This window comes from Culex quinquefasciatus, chromosome 3, assembly GCF_015732765.1.
Source record: "Culex quinquefasciatus strain JHB chromosome 3, VPISU_Cqui_1.0_pri_paternal, whole genome shotgun sequence".
NCBI lineage: Eukaryota > Metazoa > Arthropoda > Insecta > Diptera > Culicidae > Culex > Culex quinquefasciatus.
Window position 1 is genome coordinate 119,880,481 of NC_051863.1, and position 19,004 is coordinate 119,899,484.

Here is a 19,004-nt window from a genome sequence, read left to right on the forward strand (position 1 = left end):
AAAGACAAAAAGACAAAAAGACAAAAAGACAAAAAGACAAAAAGACAAAAAGACAAAAAGACAAAAAGACAAAAAGACAAAAAGACAAAAAGACAAAAAGACAAAAAGACAAAAAGACAAAAAGACAAAAAGACAAAAAGACAAAAAGACAAAAAGACAAAAAGACAAAAAGACAAAAAGACAAAAAGACAAAAAGACAAAAAGACAAAAAGACAAAAAGACAAAAAGACAAAAAGACAAAAAGACAAAAGACAAAAAGACAAAAAGACAAAAAGACAAAAAGACAAAAAGACAAAAAGACAAAAAGACAAAAAGACAAAAAGACAAAAAGACAAAAAGACAAAAAGACAAAAAGACAAAAAGACAAAAAGACAAAAAGACAAAAAGACAAAAAGACAAAAAGACAAAAAGACAAAAAGACAAAAAGACAAAAAGACAAAAAGACAAAAAGACAAAAAGACAAAAAGACAAAAAGACAAAAAGACAAAAAGACAAAAAGACAAAAAGACAAAAAGACAAAAGACAAAAAGACAAAAAGACAAAAAGACAAAAAGACAAAAAGACAAAAAGACAAAAAGACAAAAAGACAAAAAGACAAAAAGACAAAAAGACAAAAAGACAAAAAGACAAAAAGACAAAAAGACAAAAAGACAAAAAGACAAAAAGACAAAAAGACAAAAAGACAAAAAGACAAAAAGACAAAAAGACAAAAAGACAAAAAGACAAGAAGACAAAAAGACAAAAAGTGTGTGTTATTTTTTTCAAATCTAATGAAAAACTTTAAACAAATGTTGTTTAAAGTTCATAATTCTTTTGTGATTATTTGAAACAACTGAAAATGTTTCCAAAAAATATTAAAAATTGTTTCCTTTCCGTGTCTGAATCAATACTTAATATAGATTTTTGTTTTGTCTTCTTCCAGATTACTCAAAATTGGAGAGGATTCTGTGTCCCTAATCAGCCAGCCCCTTCCCAGTTTCGGTGTGCGAGTAGAAATAGAGAACACACGTAGCAGAAAAAAAAAACGCAGCGAAGAAGGAGGAGTTTTATGTAACAACGGCCGCGATGGTTCGACACATATGCTGCTGCTGCTTGCAGTAGTAGTGCAGAGATTATGCCAACAGTTCATGTTTCAGTGCAAGTGCAAGGTGTATTAAAGCTAGGCCTGAAAGTTACGCGATTTTTGGCCAAAACGGCGATGAATGAATTTCTCCAAGTGAGAGCCAATTTGGTGTGACCCATTTGTGTGTGCGTGTGCTGGCTGGCGTGTCGATCGATTCCGAACGAAAATTGTGGAAGGTCATCCTCGTGGAAGCTGCCAAATTGATTCGTTTAGCGTGAACGGTGAAGATTCGGTGAATGATTCTGGGTAAAGTTTGAGCGTCGCGACGCACCCGCTGCGAGATGTTGTTTAGAGAAGAGTTAAGCTAGTGTGAGGGTCGTCGGTTGATGGTGTGTTAAAAATACCCTTCTGCTGCCTCTAGAAGAAAGAGAGCGCGCGCGGTGAAGAACGTCAGGGCCGGGCGTGGGCGGCGATTTGTTTTCAAGGAAAAGCCAAGCAAACATCAGAAACATCATGTCGATATCGAACGGGAAAACCTCGTCGGACATTGAGAACGCTGAGTGGAACTCGACCGGTATGCTGACCCATACGAGGTGAGTGACTGAAGCTACCCTTAAGGGACACACACATTAGAAAAGCCACATTTGTCGAGTAAACTCTACTCTTCCGCGCTGAGAAAAGACAAACTAGTCGACACAAAGTCGGACCGAATTGGACCGGGTCTGTAAATTCAATTAGGAACGCCCGGAGCGCAACAATAATGACAACAAAATAAGATAATCAATTCGGTAAAGGCGGGGCGGCGAGGAGAGCGCGCGGGGGGACGGGGTTCAACGTCTCCTTTGAACGTGGTGCTAAGACGAGATGCAGTTTTTTTTACTGCTTGTTTTTGCACAGCGAGAGAGATACTCACACGTTTTGGGTGGGAATCGGGTCTTGGACAGCGAAACGTCGGTGGAGGGTTGAACAAACAGAAACGTCGTTTGAGTAGCCGGCTGCGAGTTAAGTTGGTTTGGGGTGTGTGAATAATTATTGTTGTTATGTCTGTTTTATTCGATACTTACAGGAAAATTGTGACGTCAGAAATGAACTGAACTCACTTTTTTTTCATTTTGTGAGTGACTTTGACTGATTGACAGCTAGACTGTCCATATTTTTGTGTGGGAGAGTAAAGAAGTCGAATGTCAAATGGACACATTTCCTGTCAAAATTCCTGGCCTCAAAATTTGGTCGCGAGTTGATTTTCTCCTCTTATAGATGATCGAAACACAACAGAACGTCAATTTTAAATATTTGTTTTTCACCAAATTTCAACGAATCATCTTTGCAGTAAATTGTGTGCAGTAGGCCTGGCCATTGAAGGAAAGGTTGTTTAGAGTGGTTGACTAGCATTTGCCAGAATGCTCGTTTAAGATTGACTACGTTAAGATTTGATTAGATTATTTTGGAAAGAAAATTGACAGGAATATTTTTTATTGTAGAATTTTTATTTTGTTCTATAAACAACATTTTCGGCTAAATGTTTTTATTTTATCATGTTTAGTACTTACGCTAAATCGGAGGTGCAAATTATCACTACCATAGGGGAATAGGGGGATGGCGTCGCTATTTTTTGACCACGTTTTCCACCTTTTCTCATCGAAACCGACTACTTTATCGACTTTATTTTGCTGGGCGAGATAGGACGCCGTCTATTTTTATACGATGACTCAGCACTTTTCCACTCTTGCACTTAAAAAAACGATACTTAATCCACCTTTAGGTGGTTGGTGCCTTCCTCACATTCATAAAATCAATACATTCAGTAGAAATAGCAACATTCCCTTAACATGTTTAACAAATCAATTTTATTACTGATTTCTTTTGATAGGGTTCGCCGACGTTCAATTTTTCGGCTCATCGGCAAGGTCTGATAAAAAAAACCTATTCAACGAAAGGACATGGAAGATTCAGACAATATTTTTATCACAATATCTCAGATCCGGCCTCCAGAAAGTATATAAGTAACACTTAAGTGCCAATAACTTTTGATAGGGTTGCCATATCCTTGATGTTTTAGGCTCATTTGAAAGGTCTTTCAATTATCTAACTAACGATGGGTCGCATGATGGACCCGGACATAATGTTTACTGAAATATCTGAGATCCGGCCTCCAAATATAAATATAAATAACACTTAAGTGCTAATAACTTTTAATAGGGTTGTCAGATCTTCAATGTTTTGGGCTCATTGGAAAGGTCTTTTTAATACCTTTTTGAAAATGTATAATATGATAGGGTTTCTTGCAAAAACCACCCTTTTTACAATCTTCCGGACATACGCCAGAATCGTTTTTTTAGCATAACTTTTGAAGTACTTAACTAAACTTGCTGATTTTAAATAAAGACCTATGGGACCCCAAGACGGATCGAATGAGACTAATACGGTCAAAATCCGTTCACCCAGTCCGGAGATAATCGAGTGACAATTTTTTTGTCCACCCACCTACACACATCCACACATCCACACAGACATTTGCTCAGAACATGATTCTGAGTAGATATGTATACGTGAAGGTGGGTCTACGAGGTCGAATTAAGAAGTTCATTTTTCGAGTGATTTTATAGCCTTTCCTCAGTAAGGTGAGGAAGGCAAAACCAGATGGCAGCACGAGGTAACGCCACGTCCCTATAGCATTGACAGTTTACGACCACGTTTTCCACTCAAAACCAACTACTTTATCGACTTCAGTTTGCTGGCCGAGACAGCACGCTGGACAAGGATTTAGAAGATGGGAAGTGTTGATGCTCCACTTTTTTTTAAGGGGATTAGGGAAATTCTCCACGGTATCCCTTAGGTTAGTTTCACTTGGAGTTGTAAGATTTTTGAGAAGGTGTGTGATCTAAAGAGCCACACTAGGCGAGTGGTATCGAGCCAACGTTGACTGACATTTATTTCGCCAAAATAAATGTTTTGAGTTTGACATCTGAAATTAGCCATGGCCATTAGAATTTTCACAAAAAAAACTTTGAATCCCTTTTATAATTGAATTAACTATCCAATATTTTTTTGACTGATTATTTCAATTCAGTAAGTTGAAATGATGTAAATTTAAGGAACTTTACTGAAATAACACCAGAAACTGCTCAATTTCGAGCAAAATTAAGAGTTCCAATATAGGACAACGAAAATCTTAACTTTTCCAAAAGTAGACAAATATTAATTTAACCTACAAAAATGGAGATTTTTTTGTAACTGAGCAATTTTTTTCTTTACATACAGTAAAACCTTCACAGTAAATAAAATAAATAGTAGTTATCAAAATTTTTGTAATTGAAAGACGCAACTTTTGGTACCATAACATCTATGGGTCATCGCTGAAATTTTAAAGTTATCGCAGTTTTAGTTAAAAAAGTTGTTTTTTTGCCGATTTTGTCATTTTTCCGTTTTTGCGCGTGGCGCGTCGAAAAACTCAGTTTTTATTTTCAAAAAATCATATCTCCGAAACGTACGGTTCGACATCGCCAATTTTTTGAAATGTTATGTGAAATTTTCCGAGGAATCCGATAAAAATATTTTCAGACATAGGCTCTTTGGTCCAGACACGGTCAAAACGCCATTTTAAGTTTTCATGCGACTTTTTCAAATGTTAAGCTAAATTTTGGAAACTTCTTACTTTTTTCCCAAATAGGCAAACTCATCACCTTTCTTTTTCGTCTAAGACAGCTAAAATCGGATGAAATAGCGCGGAGATAGGATTTTTTGAAAAAAAGAGGTTTTTGTGAAAAATGACGATAATTGGCATTTTTCGAACCACCCTAGCACGATGCAGGTCACCCTAATGGCCAAACAAAAAAATACGGGTCTAATTATTTTGGCCAAGGAACCCCCTGAAAAATGTTGAGCCCGAGCGGAGAACTTTTTTTTCGGCTTAGGCTCTTTTCAAATGGAATTGCTGCATATGTGTTTACAATGAAAAGTGAGCAAAAGTTCTTTTTATTCATTACACAGCAATTCTCCACGAAAACAGCATGGAAAAAAAATGTGGGAGTTAGGGGAAATATACCCTTCCTAATCAAACTCCTATCTTCGTCATATGAAGAGTTTGATGCTCGATTAAAGCTCCAAAAAATACTATTTAGTCTATAAACTTACCAGCAACAGCACCGCCTCAAGTAAGCATGCAAATTGATGCCATTTACTGACCAAAAAGATCAAATTCAGTGCACTTTTGATCATAATTTCTATTTTGCGAGACCATTTCTCATCGCTTTGGTTGCACACACATCCACACGCAAGATGAGAGGTTAACTGCTTAACAAAAGTCGCCATCAATATCTTTTCACTTGCGTTAACGTTTTCAATGCGCTTAAGATATGAAATTGCTTCCAACTACCGGCAACATGTTCTTTTGAACATTAGTTAGTCACTCACTTGAAAAATAATCCCGAAACATGTAAATAATTAGCAAGCGCCATAAAAAAAAACAAACGCGCTAAGTCTTTTGACGTTTGACTTTTGACGACCCATTCCAATCAAAGGCTGAAGAAAACCGAGCGAGAAGCGAAGGCAAATAAGGAACAAAGGGTGACCACCAACACCACCAGCAGCGCCTGTTGGAGTGAGCCAGTGCTGCCAGGAAAATTTCACTATAAATGCTACTTTTTGTGAGTGTTTGCTTAAAAATTCATCAATTTTGGCAGCACTACGTAGACCCAAAAGTGCGCTGGAAGAAAAAAGAACTGAGCTGAAAATAGGAAAATGGGCGTGGCCCGAAGCATTCTCGACTGATTAGAATGCATTTGGAATTGGCAGGGAATTTTATTTGACCTGGAAAAGTCACTGAAAGTCAGGGAATTTTAAGCTGGGTCAGGGAATTTCGATGATCTTAAAAATTTTACTACAATATTTCATTTCTTTTTGAAAATTCGCCCTTGATGATATATTTGAATGACTTCCAGGCCAAACTTTGCAACATTGATAATACTTAATTTTTTATATTGGTCAGTCCGGAAAGAACGCAGAACTCCATATAAAAAATGCTTAAGAAAAGGGTCACGATGAAAAGCGCGTAGCTTGTTTGCAATATGTTTTGGTTTAAAAATCGAATGATTTGGATTTGATTTGGATTTCCGTTCAACTGAAAATTACAAATTACTAGCGCACACAGGGTGGGACAATATGAGGCAGTTGCCCCACCGTCCTCAGAGATTTGTTCTAAAATTGGTCGTTTGCTTAGCAAATAGGGATCATAGAGAAAATCATACATTTTGTGAGAAAAATTGAATGATTTAAAAAATCAAAAGTTAAAAAATTCGAACATTTGGAAATTAAGAAAAAAAATTAAAATTCTAAAGCATAAAGATTCTAATTTTTTTAAAATTTTGAAATTCTGGAATTGTTGATTTTTAATTTTTTTAAATTCTTATTCTAAAATTCTAAAAAAATTGTAAGGCTACAAAATTTCACTTTAGTATTCGTTATCTAAATTTTTATTTTTCTCAAATTAAACTGAACTATGATTTAAAAATGATCCAAAGTAGTCTAATTTTGTGTAGTCTAAAATGGAAGCAAAATAGTGATGGTGAAATGGAATTAAAAATTTACAGAATTCAATTCAAGAATTAAAAAAATAAAATTAAAAAATTATGGAAAACAGGGTTGTTACGGACTATACTCAACTCATTTTGAAACATACTGACTCTGAATATTTAATTTCTTTAAAGTTTTGAGAAATGTTTTTCATCCTTATTTATTGTTCTTTTATACTGGATACATTCAATTTTAATCTTGTGAATCTTAATCATATTTCAAACTTTTCCTGAAGATCCAACCATTTGTAACAAAAATTATTATTGGTCATATTCCAGTAGGTGTACTGTGCTTCTATCCTAAATATGAGCTTGATTGGACATAACAGAAGTTTCTCCGCCTTTGAATTTTAGATGGGACTCAACCAGTAGACATATTTTTTTCAAATTTGAACATTCTTGAAGAAAAATAAAAAATCAAAACATTCAAAAATTACAGCTCCAATATTCAAAATTTGATTATTCAGAAATAAGGGAATAAAATTAGGAAAAATAGTATTAAAAAACCCAAAAACCCAAACCCAAAAATTAAAAGATCCGAAATTTTTAAATCGAAAATTAAAAAAATCTGAAAACAAAAAACAAAGATATCAATATTCAACAATAAAAAACTAAAACAAAAAAAAATCAAGAGAACAAAAAAAAATATTATTTTAAAATTCTTAAATTCTTAAATTCTTAAATTCTTAAATTCTTAAATTCTTAAATTCTTAAATTCTTAAATTCTTAAATTCTTAAATTCTTAAATTCTTAAATTCTTAAATTCTTAAATTCTTAAATTCTTAAATTCTTAAATTCTTAAATTCTTAAATTCTTAAATTCTTAAATTCTTAAATTCTTAAATTCTTAAATTCTTAAATTCTTAAATTCTTAAATTCTTAAATTCTTAAATTCTTAAATTCTTAAATTCTTAAATTCTTAAATTCTTAAATTCTTAAATTCTTAAATTCTTAAATTCTTAAATTCTTAAATTCTTAAATTCTTAAATTCTTAAATTCTTAAATTCTTAAATTCTTAAATTCTTAAATTCTTAAATTCTTAAATTCTTAAATTCTTAAATTCTTAAATTCTTAAATTCTTAAATTCTTAAATTCTTAAATTCTTAAATTCTTAAATTCTTAAATTCTTAAATTCTTAAATTCTTAAATTCTTAAATTCTTAAATTCTTAAATTCTTAAATTCTTAAATTCTTAAATTCTTAAATTCTTAAATTCTTAAATTCTTAAATTCTTAAATTCTTAAATTCTTAAATTCTTAAATTCTTAAATTCTTAAATTCTTAAATTCTTAAATTCTTAAATTCTTAAATTCTTAAATTCTTAAATTCTTAAATTCTTAAATTCTTAAATTCTTAAATTCTTAAATTCTTAAATTCTTAAATTCTTAAATTCTTAAATTCTTAAATTCTTAAATTCTTAAATTCTTAAATTCTTAAATTCTTAAATTCTTAAATTCTTAAATTCTTAAATTCTTAAATTCTTAAATTCTTAAATTCTTAAATTCTTAAATTCTTAAATTCTTAAATTCTTAAATTCTTAAATTCTTAAATTCTTAAATTCTTAAATTCTTAAATTCTTAAATTCTTAAATTCTTAAATTCTTAAATTCTTAAATTCTTAAATTCTTAAATTCTTAAATTCTTAAATTCTTAAATTCTTAAATTCTTAAATTCTTAAATTCTTAAATTCTTAAATTCTTAAATTCTTAATTTCCTAGGATCTTGAATGCTGCGTTTTTTGTTACCATCTTATATTACAAAAAACCTGATAAATTTTGAAGTGTTTTCTGAGTTTTTTTTTCGGTAAGAGAAATTTTGAGTAGAAGACGTAGGAAAATTTGCTTCGATTTTTCTAAGTAACGCTTTGGTATGATCATCGAGTATGAACTGTATCTTAAATTTAAAACCTCAAAATCAAGAATTTATTACAATTTTTAAATTTTATTATTTTTTTATTAAGATTTCATTTAGTTTTTAGATCTTAATTTCCAAATGTTGAATTTTTTTATTTATTTTTTTGCCAAAATTTTTGTTTTGGCTTTTTCCTTTAGTTTACCTAATTCTATCAAAAATGAGCAGTTCTCTAGGATTTCGGTCATTCGATTTTTTTTTGTATTTTTTAATCCGACTGAAACTTTTTTGGTGCCTTCGGTATGCCCAAAGAAGCCATTTTGCATCATTAGTTTGTCCATATAATTTTCCATACAAATTTGGCAGCTGTCCATACAAAAATGATGTATGAAAATTCAAAAATCTGTATCTTTTGAAGGAATTTTTGATCGATTTGGTGTCTTCGGCAAAGTTGTAGGTATGGATACGGACTACACTAGAAAAAATAATACACGGTAAAAAAATTTGGTGATTTTTTATTTAACTTTTGTCACTAAAACTTGATTTACAAAAAACACTATTTTTAATTTTTTTATTTTTGATATGTTTTAGAGGACATAAAATGCCAACTTTTCAGAAATTTCAGGTTGTGCAAAAATCATTGACCGAGTTATGAATTTTTAATCAATACTGATTTTTCAAAAATCGAAATTTTGGTCGTAAAATTTTCAACTTCATTTTTCGATGTAAAATTAAATTTGCAATCAAAAAGTACTTTAGTGAAATTTTGATAAAGTGCACCGTTTTCAAGTTATAGCCATATTTAAGTGACTTTTTTGAAAATAGTCGCAGTTTTTCATTTTTTAAAATTAGTGCACATGTTTGCCCAGTTTTGAAAAAAAATATTTTTGAAAAGCTGAGAAAATTCTCTATATTTTGCTTATTCGGACTTTGTTGATACGACCTTTAGTTGCTGAGATATTGCAATGCAAAGGTTTAAAAACAGGAAAATTGATGATTTCTAAGTCTCACCCAAACAACCCACCATTTTCTATCGTCAATATCTTAGCAACTAATGGTCCGATTTTCAATGTTAATATATGAAACATTTGTGAAATTTTCCGATCTTTTCGAAAAAAAATATTTTCAAAATTTTCAAATCAAGACTAACATTTTAAAAGGGCGTAATATTGAATGTTTGGCCTTTTTGAAATGTTAGTCTTGATTTGAAAATTTTGAAAATATTTTTTTTTCGAAAAGATCGGAAAATTTCACAATTGTTTCATATATTAACATTGAAAATCGGACCATTAGTTGCTGAGATATTGACGATAGAAAATGGTGGGTTGTTTGGGTGAAACTTAGAAAACATCAATTTTCCTGTTTTTAAACCTTTGCATTGCAATATCTCAGCAACTAAAGGTCGTATCAACAAAGTCCGAATAAGCAAAATATAGAGAATTTTCTCAGCTTTTCAAAAATATTTTTTTCAAAACTGGGCAAACATGTGCACTAAAAAAATAAAAACTGCGACTATTTTCAAAAATCACTTAAATATGGCTATAACTTGAAAACGGTGCACTTTATCAAAATTTCAGTAAAGTACTTTTTGATTGCAAATTTGATTTTACATCGAAAAATGAAGTTGAAAATTTACGACAAAATTTCGATTTTTGAAAAATCAGTATTGATTAAAAATTCATAACTCGGTCAATGATTTGCACAACCTGAAATTTCTGAAAAGTTGGCATTTTATGCCCTCTAAAACATATCAAAAATAAAAAAATTAAAAATAGTGTTTTTTGTAAATCAAGTTTTAGTGATAAAAAATAAAAAATCAAATTTTTTTACCGTGTATTATTTTCCAGTGTAGTCCGTATCCATACCTACAACTTTGCCGAAGACACCAAATCGATCAAAAATTCCTTCAAAAGATACAGATTTTGAATTTTCATACATCATTTTTGTATGGACAGCTGCCGAATTTGTATGGAAAATTATATGGACAAACTAATGATGCAAAATGGCTTCTTTGGGCATACCGAAGGCACCAAAAAAGTTTCAGTCGGATTAAAAAATACAAAAATTAAAATTGAAGAAAAAAGACCGATTTCGTAGAGAATTGCTCAAATACATTTGGTATGGAGCGGATTTTTTTTTTCGATTTCTCCGTAACAATTCTGAATAAAGGAATTTGAGAGTTCAAGCATTTTTAAAATATGGTCTCTTCGGAAAAGTTGTTTCCAGCATCCGAGATTTCATAGGGATTGTACAAATACATTTCACATATTTTCCCCAAACATCATTCAAGGGGTTACAAGGAGGAGTTCCCGTGGTCAGATCGAGCTTAAATTTGGAATCTATTCCAAAACACCCAAATATCTAAGTTTGATAAATAATGACGTTTTGAAAAGCTCGAGCAGGTTGTATTTTGTTTTTTTTTTTTTTTAATTTTATAAAATGTATTGATCGTGTGAATGATCGTCTGTAGGCTCTGGTCAAGGTAGAAAACATTATTTTTTTATTTTTATAGCAATTTTTTGTAAAATTATTTAGGTAGATGTTTTCTTCAAATATCCGGAATACCGTTTACTTAAAATACATTAATTAATTAATTAATTAATTAATTATTAATTATTTCTACAGCTTTGTCTAAAGGTCCTGTAAGCTATTGTGTTTCATATGTTAATAGGACTTATAAAAAAAACTCTAGTTTTTTGGTAAAGGGCAACATTTAAAATGTCATCATCAGATAAAAAAAAACATAGGACAATTTTATGGTTGCTCATTTTGGATGTTCGATGAGAAAAAATGATTGACAAAATAAAAAAAAAATGTTTTTAAGTTTTTGCAGAATCCATCGTTAAAAAAAATAAAATAATAAAGTCATTGATTTTTTTCAATATCTTAAATTTCCAATATTCAAAAAGGAATATGCATGAAACCATAAAAACGCTCCAAACAAAATGTTAGTAAAAAATAGAAAATAAAAAAAATTGGTGGTCTGGAGAGGTCAGGGAAAAGTCAGTGGATCGACACCATGTGTAAAATGAATAGCATAACTTTTGATAAAAATGAAAATAAACAGAAATGTTCTCAAAAAGTTGCTCTACTCGTTGGTGTACGTTTAGTAAATTTCAAGGAAAACTCCAGATTATCCAGCATCATTCAAACACGACCGCTTATTAAGCTTTAAATGGGTTTATTTCCCCTACCTGGCCGATAATAATAGTCCACGTGGTTTATGGATGGTCCCCACACATATCTGGCGATCAGCGAGTTTCCAATCAGCGTTACAGATGTGTACGCCGGGCGTAAACAACCACGATTCGATCGCCAATTCGATTTCCGTGGATTACACCCATGCACGATATTATTAGGTTGAAGTTCGTGCGTTGCATGCATCTTCACTGTCCATCAGCTGGTCAGTTTTCGTGCAGTGGCAAAATTTCCCCCCAAAACCACGGAAAGGAAGCGCCGCAAAAAAAGAAGTTATTAACCACTCTGCACGAGCTCAGCCTCGCAATTCCTGCAAAGTCACCAGTGCAGCGCTAGTTAGACCAACCGGAGGGCCGCTGCAAAAACAACCAACCTAACCGGCAGCGGCGTCGAGTTCAACGGACGCTGGACTCTTGGGCATGACCCGAAGTGAAACCTTTCTATTACCAAGCGTGCTGGCCTCCATCAGCAGCAGCACCGTGTTGGACCTTAATAGCTCTAGGGGTGGGGGGAGCTTTTTTTTTCCGTCCTCAACTTCCATCAGAGGGGTGAAAAAAAAGACCGGTGAAGCCGCAGCAATTGACTTTTTCAAGGTGTGTTGTGCTTTGTACTTTCTCTCTCGCCGAGCAAAGTGCACGATGAAAAGCTCATAAAGTCAGAGGCGTCAAAAGTGTAATTTGCTCACCAGGTGATTTGGACAGTTGGGTGCAATTACTGTGGTTTATTGTGGTGGACCGTATTGTGGAAGGGTGAAAAGTCGCTTCTTTTCTTCGAGGGATCACAAACAACAACATACTGGGACAATTGCTGAAGTTGAAAGTCATTTGGGTGTAATTTTAGTTATTTTCGTAATACTTTTTTATCGATTTTAGTTTGTTACTGTTAGCCTGAAACAAAGTTTCATAAGTTTAGCTTAAGAAAAAGTTCAGTAATTACAAAACTGTGCATAGTTCTAATTTGGTTCAAAGTTATTTTTGTCTTCACTCTTTTATTGATGAATATTTACCAATCATCTATTTCCAATTTCATATTTTAAGGTTATGGATGGTTGTTTACATGTAACCACTTATTAATACATTGGGTTGTTCTACACAACTAATGCTGCATTCCTTAATTATTATTTTTTTTAGAAAAGTGCCTTAGGGTTCGTAAAAATTACGTCCAAGAATAGGGGGCTTCTGATGTTTGTGACAACCCATGTTAAAGGTATAGGAAAAGTGCGTGACAGGGGGGAGGGTCTTAAATCCCGAAAATATCTCGACGTAATATTTGCACAAACCCTTATGAAAATTTCTGATTATTTATGTAGAACTAACAAAAACATGAATCCATTGTAGTAGGTTGATAATTTTGATATTCCCTTTAATTTCTTGTACAACGAAATTTCATTGAGTGATTTTTGAGATTCTCACGAGATATTTTATTTTCACGTTTTAATTGAAACTCCACTCGCTCAATTTGCTAAATTGCGACCAATTTATTCTTCAAATAATTTAATTCCTACTGATTTAAGAAATTATTCACCAAAACCGGAAATTGATTTTATTTATATTTTCATTTGGTTCAAAACTTTGTGCGGTCCTTCCATGTGACCAAAGACGGTGGTTCAACCATACAAGGCTCCATACAATTTTGGCTGCTGTCCATACAAAAAAATAAATAATAAATTGCTTTTAAAGGAATTTTCTAAACGATTTGGTATCATCGTTTGTTATTGTAATATGGGTATCAAATGATCGCAATTTTTGCATACATTTCGAATGTGATGACAACATTTTTTGAAAATATCCAACATTTTCACAAAACTACGTATTTTCAAAAAAAAAAAAAACACTCAAAATTTCAGTTTTTTACAATATGGGTATCCAACGCAGGGTTGTTACGGACGGCGCGGATCGCGCGAATGGCGCGGATGGCGCGTATCGCGCGGAACTGGCGCGGATTTGCTAGCTAATTTTGTTCAGGCGCGGATTTCGCGCGGATAGCAATTTCCATTAATCAAATAATTGAGAACGATAGAATTTCTTTCAAGTTACAAAGGAAAATATTATAAGCAATTAAATAAATTCAATCTTTTTCTTTGAGTGCAAAAACATCAATTTCTAAGAAGTTGTAAATGAAGAAAATTTTCTTCTGAAAATTATTCATTGTTTTTACTTAATACGAATCTTCAAAATAATCTTGAACGAGCGTTTATTTTTAAAAATGTATTGAGATTTCTTATATAAATTTTACATAACATTACAACTCATAATTTTTGTTAACATTTACTGACCTGGTTTAAATATTTTTCTATAATAATTCACATGATACATTTAATTTTTATCTTCTGACTCATATTTTAAACTTTTTCCAAAGATTTTAACCTAAGGATGATTCTTAGGGTATGTTTCGGATTGGATTTAACCCTTAGATTTTTTTTAGATCGGTACAGGGTTTAAAAGTTTCCAATGCATTTTTTAATTCAGCAAACAATAAATATTAAGCGAGCATATTAATTACAATTTCAAAATTACAAAATTCAAAAAATTACAGAATTTCAAAAAGCTTTAGACCTTTTTAGATTTTTTAAGTTTTTTCAATCTTACATTTAAATTTTAAAATTTGTGGTTTATTAAAAATTTAAAGATTCTGTTGCCACTCTGATTTAGGTAGAATTGGTTCTACTCTCAATTATCAAAACATGACGAAATCCACTTAGCAATCTGCTAAAATCGCCGTCGAAAATTGAAAATTTCAGAATTTACATATTCAATTAAACAAAAAAAAAAAAATAGGATTCATAAATTTAAATTGCCAAAAATTGCAGACTCAAAAACGCAAAAAGAAATATGAATTCTCACATTGAAAAATTACAAAAAAAAAACATGGATTTTTTTTAATTCTTAAATTCTTAATTTTTTAATAAAGTTCTTTAGTTATTAAATTATAAAATTATTTAATTATTTATTTATTAAATTTTTAAATTATCAAATTACTAAATTACTAAATTATTAAGTTATTAAATTATTAAATTATTAAATTATTAAATTATTAAATTATTAAATTATTAAATTATTAAATTATTAAATTATTAAATTATTAAATTATTAAATTATTAAATTATTAAATTATTAAATTATCAAATTATTAAATTATTAAATTATTAAATTATTGAATTATTAAATTATTAAATTATTAAATTATTAAATTATTAAATTATTAAATTATTAAATTATTAAATTATTAAATTATTAAATTATTAAATTATTAAATTATTAAATTATTAAATTATTAAATTATTAAATTATTAAATTATTAAATTATTAAATTATTAAATTATTAAATTATTAAATTATTAAATTATTAAATTATTAAATTATTAAATTATTAAATTATTAAATTATTAAATTATTAAATTATTAAATTATTAAATTATTAAATTATTAAATTATTAAATTATTAAATTATTAAATTATTAAATTATTAAATTATTAAATTATTAAATTATTAAATAATTAAATTATTAAATAATTAAATTATTAAATTATTAAATTATTAAATTATTAAATTATTAAATTATTAAATTATTGAAGTATTAAATTATTAAATTATTATATTATTAAATTATTAAATTATTGTTATTTTTTGCCATTTTCTTAGTTCGAATCATTTTCGGAGTCATATTTTAGTTTAGAGAAATTTAGAGAAGAAAATAAAATAAATTTCGTGTTTCGATTTTCCAGAGTAAAATTTTGGTGAGAATTATCAAGTACAATCCCTCGATTTTATAATTTGGTAATTTATTTTAGGGTTTAAAATTTTTTTAATTTTTGAATTTAATTTTTTTTCCTGAACTTCCGATATTTTAAGTGCTACAAAAAATGCTAATATTGTTTCAGAAATGGCAGAAAAGGTTCCACTTGGTGCAGGTGGGATATGAATCCACAACTGATCAACGGATCAGTAATGCTTTCTGTATTATTCTTTTTCCGTTTAAAATTTTATTCATTATGTTTGTCAAGATTTTTTTTATATGGCGCGGATTTCGCGCGGATTTTTTTTCGACTTTTCCGTAACAACCCTGCAACGATCAGGATTTTTTCATACATTTGGGACCATACACAAACCACGTGGACACTTTTTTGGAAATCTAAAACCCTCCCCCCCATCGTGGACAATTTCCATACAAATATGTTTTTTTTTTTGTATGGAGTGTGGACAATCGCCTACGATCACAAAGCTACGTAGTTTCGAAAATAAAATACTCAGTTTTCACGATATGGGTAGCAAATGATGGGGTTTTTTATACATTTCGAAAGTAATAACATTTTATTTCGAAAATACTCACAATTTTCCTAAAACTACGTATTTTAGAAAAAATATATATAAAATGTATTTCTGTTGGAATTTGGGTATCAAACGATCGGATTTTTTTCATATATTTCGAAAGTAATCACCACCCACACCCCACCACCCATCACCATCAATTGTATTCACTAACACCAGTCTCTAACTTAAAAAAAAAGAATCAAAAAAAATGAAGAAAAATCCTCTTAAAAGAGCAAAATTGCTCACTGAGGATTTGTACAGTTAAGCGAGCTGAAAAAAAATCCACCAGCAACAACCACCGAGCCTAACCTCTTCCAGGTAGGTGAATGTTTCCAGCTGCTTGTTAAGAAGTGTAAAATTCGGTATTTAAAAAAAAATGCAACATTTTTTGAAAATATTCAAAATTTTCACAAAACTACGTTACGTATACAGCAATTCCCCACGAAAACAGCATGGAAAAAACAAAAGTCCTTGGATCGGGCTCAAAATTTTTCTGGGGGTTCCCTGGCTGAACTAATTAGACCCGTATTTTTTTGTTTGGCCATTAGGGTGACCTACGCCGTGTTAGGGTGGTCTGAAAAATGGCCATTTTCGTCAATTTTCGCAAAAACCACTTTTTTCGAAAAATCATAACTCCTCGCCATTTTAACCAATTTCAATTGTCTTATACGCAAATGAAAGGTGATAAGTTGACCTTTCAAAGAAAAATAGTAAGAAGTTTCAAAAATCTAGTCTAACATATGAAAAGGGCTTATGAAACTTTAAAATTTTAGCGATGACCTATAGATGTTTGGGTACCAAAATGTTCGTAATTAAGAGACGCAATTTTTGGTACCCAGACATGTATAGGTCATCGCTGAAATTTTGAAGTTATCGCAGTTTTATTAAAAAATGTTGATTTTTTTTGCCAATTTCGTCATTCTCCGGTTTTTGCGCGCGCCGCATAAAAATACACGGATTTTATTTTCAAAAAATCATTTCTCGGAATCCTGTTAATGAACTCCTCCCATTTTTTAGTATGTTATGTAAAAATGTCCGGGGAATCCGATAAAAATATTTCCAGACATAGGCTCTTTGGTCCAGACACCGTCAAAACGGCATTTTAAAGTTTCATACGCTCTTTTCATATGTTAGGCTAGATTTTTGAAACTTCTTACTATTTTTCTTTGAAAGGTCAACTTATCACCTTTCATTTGCGTATAAGACAATTGAATTTGGTTAAAATGGTGAGGAGTTATGATTTTTGTCAATGATTTCCCATTACTGAAATATTTATTTCTCAAAAAAAAAAAAAATCAGAAATTTCCAACTAAATTGTCTTAGATAACAACATTTCAGCAAGGTGAAATATTTATTATTTAACTATTTTAAAATGTTAGAGCTGATTCCGATATTAAAATATTTAATTTAGTTTGGATTTAGTATAATTTAGGTTGCCCAAAGTCCATATTTAGTAGTAAATCATTTAATGAAAGCAATTACTTTCATCCCAACTCCAGCAAGTTCTGGCGTTACTGGAGGGGTTTCTCCTCCGCCCACTATAATTAGTTTGGGAAATGTCAATAAAAATGTCACCTTGACAAAGATTTAATCCTTTGCCCACGTGCCGCCAAGCCGAAGCCCGGTGTGTTTTATGTTCGCTAGTTACGACCCATTTGCATACGGAATGAGGCCTCCCAGCTGGAATGTTTTCGTGAGTTTTCGATATTGCATGATTGAAACCGCGTGGAAAATCCCACAATCACACAAATACTCGTAATGAGCGCGGGGCAATTTTTTAGGGCTTTCCAGGATCCAGGTTTGGTGGCTTGAAATTAAATTTTGACATTTCTAGATAAGTCGAGATGAAATTTTGTTTAAGTGGTGCTTATAAATGTTTTTCATTTCTATAGAATTCTGTACCACCCTAGTTGGCGGGACTTTAAACATTCGAGTCACGTAGAAACCAACTCGATAGAAAACTGTCACTATCAATAATGTACGGCTTTGCACGGTACTGTGCCTCACATTTTGAATAACTCTATTCTTGGCTCACTTTTTTCTAGTAAAAAAATGTGTAAATTTGGAAGGTTGAGTTTAGACTGAAAAAGTGACTACACCAAAAAAGGGGTAAAATTACAAATTTTCAGAGGAAAAAATTACACATTATTCTGACATTAAAGTTGTTCCACTTCCTAGAAGTTGTACCATGATTTTTTTTACTGTGCAAATATGTAGACTATTGGTTTACATTTTAATAAAATCATTCAATTAAAAAGTAGAAATTTATTTTCCAACCGTCTTTCTCATGTGACTTACTTTAAAGCACTCGCGAACAAATACAGCTTTAAGCCTCCAAATCTAGAAGGGGCGGGTGCCGATAAAAACGAACGGTACTCGATATGACACGCAAAAATAAAGGTTTCACAGACAATGCCAATGCATGACCGGGTTGAACAGCGATAAAGAATGGCTTTATTATTGTTTTGCCGTATCTGATCTGATTTAACCTTCCCTTGGTATTAAAAAAAAATCACACATAAGGTATTGAGGTCCTTTTCGACCCCAAACTTTAAAAAATCGTCAAAAATCCAGTTTTTGACCGATTCCGGTTCTTTTGGTCACAAATGAAAGCTTAGAACGTCCCCTTTCCGAAACCGACCTGGAAAAACGGTCACTGTGGCCACCGGGAATCGGCTACAACCGAAAAAGGACCTTTTTGAGACCCCTACTTTGACGACCTGTATCTCCGGCAAATTTCAACCAATCAGGATGCTCCGGGTTGCATTCGACAGGTATTTACCTGTACTTTGACCACAAATATTAATATCAGGGCCAGGTGACCTACCGGTTCCGGAAATCCGGAACATCCGAAAAGTTCATGTGTTTCTGTTTTTCACATATATGTGATACCAATACTCTCATGATAGTTGAAATTGATCCATAAAACTTACTTAAAACACAATACACGATTGCCAGAACCACTCTGGAGTGTCAGTGGCCACTTCCGGGTAACCTGGAACCGGTTCCCGGGTA

The 19,004-nt window shown here is 31.3% G+C and overlaps 1 protein-coding gene across 4 annotated transcripts in view; it reads left to right on the plus strand.

Moving 5' to 3' along the window:
• The window catches only part of LOC6042326, a 77,375-nt gene that overhangs the window by 15,058 nt on the left and 43,313 nt on the right, over positions 1-19,004 (plus strand). For all 4 annotated transcript variants that reach the window (XM_038260134.1, XM_038260136.1, XM_038260137.1 and 1 more), the window contains exon 2: positions 923-1,656. In XM_038260134.1, coding sequence (XP_038116062.1) covers positions 1,577-1,656 — 80 coding nt within the window. In that variant the 5' untranslated portion in view covers positions 923-1,576. The remainder of the gene's footprint in view (positions 1-922; positions 1,657-19,004) is intronic.